The sequence below is a fragment of the Bacillus rossius genome, chromosome 3, assembly GCF_032445375.1.
Source record: "Bacillus rossius redtenbacheri isolate Brsri chromosome 3, Brsri_v3, whole genome shotgun sequence".
NCBI lineage: Eukaryota > Metazoa > Arthropoda > Insecta > Phasmatodea > Bacillidae > Bacillus > Bacillus rossius.
Genome location: NC_086332.1, coordinates 3265438 through 3278152, shown reverse-complemented (window position 1 = coordinate 3278152; position 12715 = coordinate 3265438). Strand labels below are relative to the sequence as shown.

The 12715-nt window shown below is 40.8% G+C and overlaps 1 protein-coding gene across 3 annotated transcripts in view; it reads right to left on the bottom strand.

Moving 5' to 3' along the window:
• Positions 1–12715, bottom strand: part of LOC134530101 (protein phosphatase Slingshot) — a 219616-nt gene that overhangs the window by 10566 nt on the left and 196335 nt on the right. The window contains exon 1 of one of the 3 annotated variants that reach the window (XM_063364698.1): positions 11600–11877. The exons of the other annotated variants lie outside the window; for them this stretch is intronic. Within the exon in view, the coding sequence (XP_063220768.1) occupies positions 11600–11610 (11 nt within the window). The 5' untranslated portion in view covers positions 11611–11877. Of the gene's footprint in view, positions 1–11599; positions 11878–12715 lie in introns of those variants that run through there. 3 annotated transcript variants of the gene reach the window in all.

Sequence of the window (12715 nt, the reverse complement as noted above, 5' to 3'; positions counted from 1 at the left end):
TAGCACAATTTTCCACCTTGAAATACAAATTTTCCCGGGGGAGAACCCCCAGACCCCCGCTTCAATAGGGGGGATTGATGATTCTTTATAAAAAGGTATATTGCCCCCCCCCCCCCCCCCTTTTGGAAATTTAGTTGTTGCGCCCCTGATAAAAATGTATATAAATGTAGGATGCAGCAATGTTGTATTTTGTTGTATGGTAAATAAATAAGTACAAGAAGTATATCTACTTCCTTCATTTCCAAAACAACATCTCTCTCTCCCTACTCCTACTGCCTTATCTACATAGATGGAATCTCGGCAACAATTTACTATACTTTTCAACAAGGACAACCAATTACAGTCCCTTTTCTACATCTCACTGAGCAAAACTTCATTAAATGGGGTTTTAGCTCTAATTATGCTGCTTCTCATATGTTTAAATTTTAAATAAATACATAACATAATCACTTTTAAATGTTTATAAAATGCTTTATATACTAAACAAGTTCTTATTACATGGCTTTTATGAACTTAAAGGCAAATTTTCATACCAGGCATAGCATGTACTGAGAGCATTAAATCATGTGGTATAGTGCTTTGGATTCATCATTTGTATATTACCTTCAACTTCAAACTCTTTAGTTTTAGTATAGAATTCATTAAATCAACAATAATTCAGTTTTCCCAAAACTATAGACACATGAGTTTTTCAGAGTTTTTTTAATACCTAATTCTTGACTGAATAAATTATATAGTTCAAATAAAGAGTTTGATGACGACAGCTACATACCATTAAATAAGATCATGTTTAGTAGAACGAGACTTTTATGAACAATTGTGTGGCTATTTTATGAAATTATTTAAAATCATGTGTAAAAACACTAAATATTATAAAAACAATAATATAGGATGCTACACCCTAAAGCCTCCGAGCATATAAGTGTGACGTAAAAGCCCCTTTCAAAGAAATCGACGCAATGTTAAGATTGCAAATAGGTATATCCGAGAAAATAGTACATTTTGCATGAGAAATCGGAACACAAATTTTTTTTAAGTGTAAACATATACTGATAAAAAATTTGAAACTGAAATTTTTTTGCACATATTAAAAAAAACATAATAAAATTATTTAAAATTTGTAAAATTCCAAAAAATTTAGATTCAAAAATTTCCATACAGCTCATGGAAAATGTATGACGATTTGATGTGTGATGAAATTTTGGGTATTCGAAAAATATTTCTCTCATAAAAAGAAACGCAAATCTGTAATTTTCATTGAAATAATTTACTTGAACGAGAAGTTACCCGAGGCATGTATTCCGGGTGCAATAACGATTTTCTTATTGCTTACAAGAACTGTTTTAGTCAATCGGGGGTCAATACTAATTGCATATTGAAACTACCACATTGCATATGACAGGCGAACGCCAGGTCAAAGTGTATGCAACTGGTGTGCCAGAACTGAGGGGGCCACCTTTGATTCTATATGTTTTGGGGGATTTAAGCTCTTTGATGTTTTTTTTCCTAAGCAAACTAAAACTAAGGGTATATATTTTAACTTGCATCATGAAAATATTAATGTCTGCACATACATATTTGTATGTAAAGGGAACTACATTTATAACGTGACATGTTCTATATTCCCGAGCCTTGACTCTATGTGGGATCAACGGAACAAAAATACAAAATAAAAATAAATGATCCTCCGACGCTAAGTCCGGTAGTCACCATAACGAGGTTGGGGCCGGGGGGGGGAGGGGAAGGGGGGGGGGGCCTTTGTCCGTCCCCAGTAGCCGCTTCCTGATGCAAGTGGTGGGGAGAGCAATTTTTTTGTGTGTGTGCTGTGAAAGCTCTTTCTTTTACCGTCTTAAAAAAAAAGCAGGCCATAATATTTTAAGAGCGAGCCTTTAGTGTTAACTGATGCACGACGCGGACAGCGGCGCTGCACCGGCTGCAAGGTCACGTGACGGCATCGCCGCGAATACACGCTCTACGCTCGCCGGCCACCCCGCACTCGCAGTACCCCAGCCGTCAACACGGCGGCGAACTGCTTCCGACGTGATAGCGTCTTGTAGCACGACTCATTGCCACGTTCCGCCTGAGCCGAGCGTGCACGAACCGGCCATCCACCGAGCGAAAAAATCTTCTATAATATCAAACAGGTTAAGGCAGGCTTTTTAAACTAATTGTTCGTGATTATATTTAAACAAATTATTTAAATTAAATTTTCAAAATAATATTATTGTAAATAATATTTGAAAATTAAAAAATTATGCAATTTTTCATCAAAGTTTTGTTATGACGTTATCACATAAAATTATCGTCCGTAAACCGTCTTTACAGACAACCCCCTTTTTAAAAACAGATCTACGTTATTCCAACCAAGTACACAGCGCAGGTGGCAGGAAGTGAAACTAGGCAAGCGGTCGCGTGGTCATCAGGCGGGAACAAACATGGCGGGTGGCCGCTTCACGCGGCAAGATGCTCCTCTCGAGGGCAGGTCGTCTGCTGGTTGTTTCTGCGCGATCGTCTACTTCTGTGTTGTGATTTTTTAGGAAAATTAATCACTTATGTATCAGCTTACAAATGACAATGATGATCGTGTATTTATAATGCATTATATATTGAATAAAGTATTGTTGTTAACATCTACATATTTATTTCAATACTACCTGTTATGTGGAGTATATTCGTATTGACGATATTATGTTATCAAAATAACGAAATTTTATTAAGCTCTCATCATTTGTGGCATGATATAAGGTATTGCCTAAGAAGTTTAACCTCCAAACGAATCTTACTTCACATTTGTGTTTTTTCAAGACGTCTGCTTTTGTGCCATATATAAAAAAATAAACCAAGTGGTTATCTTCGCATATGAGAGTTACACACTCTTTTTGACCTAAGTTCATTTGCTCGTAACTCTTACGACACCGAGGACGGAGTCCAGTGAGTGCACTGTCGGACCTAGGTCACGTGGTGTTCACGCCTTCAGCTCAACACTAGCTCCCTCTGCTGCGAAGAGCCTTGTGCCGAGTGCTCCAGCAGCTATGCCTCGCTGCCGCCCACAGCACGTGTATGAGGGAAGCCTAAGATGTACATCAAGTTCTGTCCCTGCCCGAACACGCCCGAATATTCACCTTCGGCCAACCTCGGGTTCATTTATATCTATTTATATTTCTCTATTTTAATGTAGCTGTACTAACCTAACTAACCGTCCATGGCGTTTTAAAGTGTTTTTAATGTAGCTAACCTAACCGACTACTTTTAATATTTGAATTCATTTTTCCTGCGCGAAAATAAAACAAATCCCGAGGTTGGCCGAAGGTGAATGTTCGGGCGTGTTTCGGGCAGGGACAGAACTTGATGTACATCTTAGGCTTCTCCGTGTATTGGTGTCGGAGCGACCTGCCCCTGACATGCAATAACAAGCCCGGCTAGGGAAAGGCCCCGTCACGCCGTCAAACATTTGTCTCCAACTGTATTAGACAATAAAGCTGGATGGTTAGTAATGGAGGGAAGATGGCTTACTATTATCTCCAACTAATATTTCTGGGCAGATAACCTCAAATATGTTTTTAATCATGTCACACTATCAAAGTTTATTGCTGGTCTGAACTATCCCAAACTTTTCAACGTATCACAGTGCTGGATTGTTACGCTATTTGTGCACTTATAAATTATTTAAACATGTATAAATTTAACTCACAATGATATGCGTTACGTAATAAAAATAAATGTTCATAGTTTATTTTTTAAGTTATAGAAATGTAATTTTCGTTTTTACACGTGAAGTTATTACGCAAACGAAACTCATATTATTTTAGGAACAATTACACTACCTTCGTTTAAGATTTTAAAGAGCCTTTTTAAGAACAGTTAAGCGTCATTTAATAACGAATTGCATTTCACCAAATATTTACTATGTTTAAGATAGATAACCATTGTTGAACTTGGAACGACCGATTTCAGTCGTTTAATTTCTTAACCATTATTTAGCACACACCAAAATTGCCGCACAATCGTGTCAGCTGATACATGAAGACGAAAACAAAACACATAAATAACATCAAATTTTTAAGCAAGAAAAATTATTGAAATATGATGGTGGTGGTGGTGGTGGTGGTAATGTTTTAAATGCGGTTAACTAAATAAAGAATGTACTAAAGGAAAATTAACTTCTGCTTGTGTTTCCAACATACAAATGTAGCATAATTATTATAATTAGTTTTAAAAAGTTAGGTAGGTAGCTTTAAACAACACTTAGTTAAATAACGTTTAGGTTTATTTAACTGTTAAGTATAACCTCTGTAATCGCCAATGTATTCCTCGCCATTTTAATGACCCGTGGTGACGGAAACTGATGTCATTTCCGTTTTCGATATGCACGATTTTGATTCGCTGATTGCATCCAACGTGTTTTAGAACCTGTCCTATACGCCAAGTACTTGATTGGAACTCTAGTCATCACACTTGTGAAACCAACATGGCTGCGCTGGTGACGGGAAGCGAAAGGGTCAAGGAATGGGAAGCCTTCATTTCACAGACGAGAGAGCCACACCCGAAGTTCATGCTCGCTTTTTTTTTTCCGTTCTATCTCATTGTATAAACCGGTGTGGCATTAAATTTTGTGGTCGATTAGGATAGGTTAGCGATTAGGATAGGTTAGCTACATTATAAATACTTTAAAACATTGTGGACGGTTGGTTATATTAGGTAAGTATAGCCAAGGGTGTAGGAACCAGGGGGGACGTGTCCCCCTGAACTTTTTGGGTGGAGGGGACTGTCCACCCCAGCTTCCTAGACCGTGATATTTTTATTTTAAATATTATTCTGCCCAACTTTATTTGTAATTTCTTCACTCATCAAATTTTATCTTAAGCAAACAATAATAATTTTAACATCGATGTATCCAATGGTTAGATACAAACACTGCTTAAAAAGCGCTATTTTGCATTTTTAAAATCAAAATTTTCCTGTGGAGGACCCCCGGACCTCGTCTTAGTAAGAGGGGAATGGGTTTACATGACATCAAAATCATTATTTGTCCCCCCAACTTTATGAACACAGCTACGCCAATGAGTATAGCTACATTAAAAATACTGTAAAATCATTTTATGGTTGCTTAGCAAATAACTTTTTAATATGCAGCTATCCAGGGCTAGGAAACCGTTTATATGATTCCACAGTATCTTTAATGTAGCTATCCTAACGAAATCGACCGTCCACGATGTTTTAAAGTATTCATAATGTAGCTAACCTAACCTTTTACAATGAACAAAGAAACTGAAGATGCACGATCGGGCGTTTGTCTCTCTCGTCTGTGAAAAGAAGGCTACCCTTCAAGGAATGGACTCGCGCTCGCAGCGCGGCAGACGGACTAGACACGTACTGCGCTGCGGCTGGCGGCTGGCGGCTGGCGGCGAAACGCCAGCTCAATCGAAATAAAATAAAATCGATATCTTGCGGGAATGGCGATCGAAGCACCGAGAGTGTGGCAGCATAGTGAGTGAGATGTAAAAGGTGAAGGAAGGGGGTGGGGGGGGGGGTGGAGCCGACAATGGACCGGTTAGCCTAGTCACGTGACATTCCAGCCGAGCTGGTTGCTGCCTGGCCGACACCCCCCCCCCTCCTCCACCAGGTGTATATATATTTTTATTCTGATCATTGGGCATGTAAGATAACAAATGTAAAAGTATGTGTACTTATGTACACGCGTTAAGCCCTTTTCACAATACCGCGATGCGACGCGACGCGGCGCGATGTGACGTGACGTCATACCAAACCAGCCAATCACAACTACATCGCCCGCAATGCGCGACAGCTCACTTGGCGACGAGGCTGTTTCGTCGCTTCGGCGATGTCGCTAATGACGTCAGAAATAACAGCCAATGAGAAACAAGATTGTGGTAAAGAAGAAGAAGAACTGAAAACAAGAGTTAAGAAACGATGTATTAATGCATCTAATTAATGTTAGTAAACAACACGTGGATTTTGTTCAATTGAAATGAGTTTTGAAGAGCGTCTGATTGATGAAGTTCAGAAAAAGCCGTGTTTGTACGATGTTTCTAGTACCTAACAAATATTGTAATTAGACGGAGAAAAATAATACTTGGTTAGAAATATATTATGGGCTTCGCGATTCATATCCATAATTAAATGCTTCTACCAGTCAGTCAGTGTACAAATATAATAACAATCTGAATATTACCGCCAAAAACTTTTGTTTACAACCATGTTGTAAAATATCACCACTGGGGAGCAGCAGCAGAGTGCAGGTTTTTTTCGCCAGCTGCATGGCGATCGCGTCGCGCTATTATGAAGTGCACTAGCTGGCGACATATATTTACGTCGCTGCCTTCGCTACATCGCGTCGCCAGATCGCGTCGCATCGCGGTATTGTGAAAAGGCCTTTAGAAGTTTTACATCTTTTCAATATAAGGCACTGACTATTTTTTTTTAAATTTATTGCAATAAAAATTAAATAAATACTTAGTATTCAATATTAATATAACCACGTGTATAAAAGTATTTAATTTGGTTAAATAATCAAGATAAATTAATTAGTAATGAAAATCAATAAATATTAATGTTATTTTTAATGTTAAAATGTTAATTTTAAATGTTCATTATAATTTATTAACATTAATTATTTAGTAAATAATAATATATAACATATAACGCACAATAAATTACACATACAGGAATACCACCTCACAAACACTCCCATGAAAACGGAGACTAATAAACCCTGCCAGCGACAATGGAAGCTTACAAGCAACCTGACATCGTTATACATACAAAACATAACCTCACTTACATAAATACACTTGAGAAAGTTTATAAACACAATTCTATCACTAATATTCACAATAAATAAATGTTTTTAATGATATGTAACAAGGTTCAACATCAATCACTAACTTGATGTAGGCTTTTGGACATACGCCATTGCTAAGCAATGGCGTATGTCCAAAAGCCTACATCAAGTCATGCACTCCCATTGCACAAATCTTTCAAAGATAATATCAATCACTTAATTATAAGATTTAAGTACACATACTTTTTGTATGTTTTTTTTTTTCATCCTGCGTAAATTCAATTGCATGTTGCGCGCGCATCGTGAAAATACACTCCCATCATTATTTATAACGCGCCTAAATATGTATAACTTTAAAAAAATGTCGGGTGGAAGTATAAAAGAATGGTTTGGTCAACTTGCATTCAAAGGAATGTAAAACAGTTTCTTTTCCGGCATACTGGCCACTTGCAACATAGAATCGATGTACTTTTACCAACGGAAGAAAACTAGCTAGCAGCTTCTGGAGCAGACGGACTCGCCCGCTATGAAGGCTCGCGACTGGCAGACCACTATGATGTCGAGTGTGGAATAACTTGATAGCGCTGACCTTATTAACCTCAAGTCATGAGATGTTAGAGCCCTAAGTGCCCAGCAAGGTCCAAAGGTCAGCTGGCACAAAAGGAAACAAGCTGAGAATTGGTTAAGTAGCACTTAGTGCCTCCACGAAATATTTCCAACGGGAGTGTAACGAAAGACGTGGTAAATTTCAAGAAGGAAATGACACAATTTCACATTCCCACAAGTATGCTCGAGTAGCGGGGGTTTGAAAAACACCAAAAAAAAATCTGTCGACAATGCGTTCCTTGCCCAGTAATGAACACTTACATCAACATTGCATTTGCTAAGTATAATCATTAAGTAAGAGGCACCCAAATATTTGAAAAATTATCTGCTTACGGCTGCACGTAAATTTTATACAATCTTAAAACCTGGATCATACACTGTAAAGATGGCGGTGCGCCAGAACGTTAGTCTCGTGTCGTTAAGTATTACAAGTTTAAGGTGTGAATTAATTACAAAACATTTTTTTATCTACATTGCAAATGGAACTGAAAATTATATCGCACGTTAAAAATGCTATATATATATATAGTTAATTTATTAAGTTTTTATACTAATAGGAACAAAGATAATCGCTTCAAACGAATCTCTGCAGGAGTAGCGACGAAGCATAATGCGTAGAGACCGGAAAAATTCGCGAATTCATTTCGCGATAGGCTAAAATATAAATAGTTATACCTCAGTGCTGCCTCTGCTATTGGCTCACAACTCACCTGAAGGACTTTGGGCCAATGAGAAACACCCAACCAAAGCTTTATACGAATGACAGGCTGCTACGTTGGGACGTCTCACAAGACAGCAGCCAAAGGGTGGGTGACATTTGAGTGTACGTAGAACTGTGGAGTTCATCCTGGAGGTCATTGAACCCGCGAATTTTTCCGGTCCCTAATAATGCGCCAGAATGTTTGGCATAGCGCAAAGCTCGCATGTTGAACCGGGCAACAGCCGGTGAGGCGACACTGGTGCGAACAAGCGCCCAGCTCAATACGACAGTTTTAAAACAATTTATCTGTTTCTAAGACATGATTTTGGTGTCTGCACAATCCATCGCATGCACTAACCAGAGCGGTACTTACGTATTAACCCCACCGCAGCTACAGATTTGGCGGTTTTTTAAGTGCCGCCAATCTACACCTAAATGTTTTCAAAACCTGTGCATTGCTGCTGCCGACGCAAAAAAAAAAATTGTTTACCCATGTAATGTTTGTGTGTTTGTTTTGATGAACTTTATTCAAAAAAATGTGAATGGTATTAGGTAAAGTTAGTTACATTAAAAAAACTATAAAATATTTATTAAGGTTGCTTAGGAAAAAATTTGAAAGTGTTTTATTTTATGATTTTCGCCAAAATTTTGTGTAGATTGGCGGCACTTAAATACCGCCAAATTTGTAGCTGCGGTGGCGTTAAACGTTAAGAACCACCAGCGCTGCTATGGCGTCAAAAACAAATTAGGTAAGACGCGCCAATTTATGGAACAAGTGTATTTGCTGGCGGTTCCTCGGGGCAGCCTGCAGCTCGTGCGTGGTGGGCAGGCTGGGCCCGCGCCGCGACAGGAGTCGAGAGAGGCCGCCGGAGACGGGTCGTCACCACAACGCCGAATACCATAACGCCGAATGCCAAATTGACCGCAACGCCGACAGCTAGAAAACTGCTGTGTACCACGACGCCGAAATAGAGTAACTCCGAAAAATGTTGCTGCGGGGAGGGGGGGGGCCACAGGAGCCAAATGTAAAACTGAATGAATTTGTGTGTGTTTCTTAAATGTATCTTAACGCCGAAATACCACAACCTAGCCTAACCTAGCCTAACATAACCTAACCTAACCTTTGTGGCAGTCCTGCAATGACATTTTTCGGCGTTGTGGTACACAGCAGTTTTCTAGCTGTCGGCGTTGTAGTCAATTTGGCATTCGGCGTTATGGTTTTCGTCGTTATTGTACGTTCGGCGTTGTGGTGCGTCCCCGTGCCCCTCCCGACATACTTCGTGTCGGTGTCCTTCATAATGGCATCGCAAACTTACACGTCGAAAAATCGCCCTCTAAAAAATTAAACACCGCTAAATCATAAGCAGAAACAATGGGCGTAGACAACCCCCTAACATTCTCTCTGAGGGGGCCCACTTGCGCTCGCGAAAGCGTGACTGCGAAATGGGTTTCAATATCAAAACAATGTCTTATGGAAATTTTTCTGTATATTTTAAAAATTTCCCTGCGTATTGCATGCATGTAGGTCCCAATATGGGCATCATACAAGATGTAAGCACCGTACAAAGCTTTATCACCCCCCCCCCCCCAATCCACACACACGAATCCTACAGATCTGCGCCGCTGCCATTTACTGCACCAGTGCCGACACTGCGAAACAGCACAATGGACATTGGACATACATGTCATTTAGGTTCACACCTCATAGAATTCACCATATACTCCCCCAGGCATACGATCCCGTTAGGGTGTGGTCCTGGTTAGGAGAAAGATGGGTCTTTTAGATGCCTGACACTCTTGTTACCAGTGCCCAACATGGGTTCCGAGAACCGGGGAAATAGATTCGCCATTTCCAATCGCGGCCATGTTGCTGGCGAGCGCATTGGCCACACACAGCGAATGAGAACACCCGGACGAGCATGTGAGGTAGACACGGGGGCGCCACTAGCCGTCGCGACGTGGACGTGGCCTTGTACGCCGAGGACAATTACCCCCCCCCCCCCCCCAACTGCTACACCTCCGCGGCTTTTCCCGTCTCGGCACCGGGGCGGTCCCGAACTGTGACTTTCCCAGTTCGCCGACATAGCGTCCACTTCGCTGTACTATACAGATACACGTGGTACAACATCACACACAAAGGGGGTGCTTGTTCCTTATAGGTACAGACCGGAAAAATTCGCGAATTCATTTCGTGAAATGCTACAATTCAAATAATTATACATTAGTGCTGCTTCTACCATTGGTTCACTGTTAATCTGGAGTAATGAGAGCCAATTAGAGACCCTCACTCATAGAAGTGTCGAATCACAGGCTACCCAGTTGAGACAACTCACAAGTCAAAAGCCAATGAACAGTTGGCATTTGCCCGAGTATGCAGAGAACCGTGGAGTCTATCCTGGAGGTCGTTGAACCCGCGAATTTTTCTGGTCTCTACCGATAGGAAATATCCCACGCACAAGCAGGATACTGATTGGTCCGCCAGATTTTCTAACGGTTGTAATTGGTCCCTTCGCTGGTTACAGGCTGGCCACACGCGCCAACATGGCCGGGCCTTTGTGCAGTGACGTCAGGACTGGTGGCAGCTTCTCTCGCCAATCAGAACACGGAATAAGTGTGTGGAACGAGCGAGTCAAACAGTCCCATAATCATCTAAACACGAATGACTATCCTACAGTTGATTGGCTGTCGCCAATGCGAATACCAACTCTTTGACCCCCGACTCCAGCTTGACAGCCAATGAAGATAGTTTGGCATTACAAGAGCGACAACTAATCATTACACCAGATTACGGTCAACAAACAAACAGAATCTCCGATGAACTTGATGAAAACACGACAAAAACTTTACAAAGTTGTCTCCATGAATCCATGTAGGCCTATTCATCGACTTCAAAGTAATCTTCTGCTTATGATGTGTCTATAAATTATTCATTATTATTTCTTCCCACATACGTAATTGCAGAGAGAAAAATCAAAGGGATTTTTTTAGGATTCTTATGACCCATTCATTTTCTGACACAGAGACTTTCCCTTTAGCACACTCAATAATGAAAATTTACTTCTTTATTGGGAATTCATTATTATTGGCGAAAATGTTTCCGACATTAAACTGATCGCCGTAATCCATCGTTTCTCAGAAACTGAGCTCAAATATTTGCCCTTATATGGAGTTGCTGAGACTAGACGCACACTATCTCCGCGAGTGAAAAACTCGAGTGGATGTAATTTATCATACATCTTGAGGCTGTGGCACAGAGAAAGGATGATGTTGCAAAACATTAAAATAATTAAACCAGAGGTAGATTTGACATATTGACCACAGTTTGGACTCAAATACTGATATTTAATAATATCATACGAATTTGATTAACAGGAGTTGTTCAGTTAAAATTAATAAACTTTGAACTCGGGATGGGCTATCGCGCTTGTGAAGCGGGTTTACGTGAGCATTGCACAAAACTACAGCGAGCGTGTTCGCTCACTCGGCCATACCTGACTCGCATTCCAGAGATCTTGAGTGGAGACGGAGGGCGCACTAATCCTCGACGTACAGAACACCCACGAGCACGCTGTTGCACTTTCTAACGCCACTGTGACGTCTCCGAACAGTTGAATGTCAGCGCGCGGACTGCGTGGGACATGCCGGAACGCCCTCTTGCCGTATGCCCATGTCTAACTCGCGAGTGTGGCGCCAAGAACAACCACACGATCCCGCACACTCTCTCTCACCGCGAACACAGCTCGGAGTCGACTGACATCAACTGCCATGTCACGAGGCGCGCCCTGCCGGGATCTAGGTCCCACCTACGACGCGAACGGCGAGGATCTAGAGACTTGGCGCGGGTTCCAGGGGGAGGGGAGGCCGCCATATTTAGACCGCGATGTGTGGGCAGGCCGGCGCACCGGAGGAAACCAGGTCGAATAAGGGACAACCCCTCCCCAACCACATATTTTTTGACCATCAATAAGGAAACCTCCAGGGCCAAATTGGAGTAATTAAAATTTTTAAAAATCCCACTTTCGGAGATAGACACAAACAAAGGAACCGAATAGGAACGCAAGTCGGAATTACGCTCATATGACCTTGTGTTCTTGGCGGGAGTTGGCGCGCGTCGACATCTGAACAGCCCATCTGCAACAATCCCACCCATCATTTTTTTTCTTTTCTTATTTTTAACGTGACAACGTCTAATAAATCGATGAACGCCGGCTGCACGCACGAAAAAGTGTCCCGTAACGCAAATTGTCCCGTTACGCAATGTCCCGTTACGCTCATTGTACGCTTGCGCCGCATCTATCTCTCTTCCACTCGATTGGAACAACCATCGATTTGACTTTTTCGATGCAAGCACATTAAACTTGAAACACTCCCATTCGTTTCCTACTTTTCCTATCATCGTCCTATCCTTAACAGAATAACACAGATAGGAAGAAGTTTAATAGCAAACATGTATAAAAGATATAGTTAAAATAATCTCTTCGTTAAAGTAATAAACATATTTGAATTAATGAAAGCATATAAAAGTAAATTTATCAATTTAATTGTAGATTTCATTTCACTCCTTTGTATGCATACAAAATAGTTATAATTCAATAAAAATATTCAAT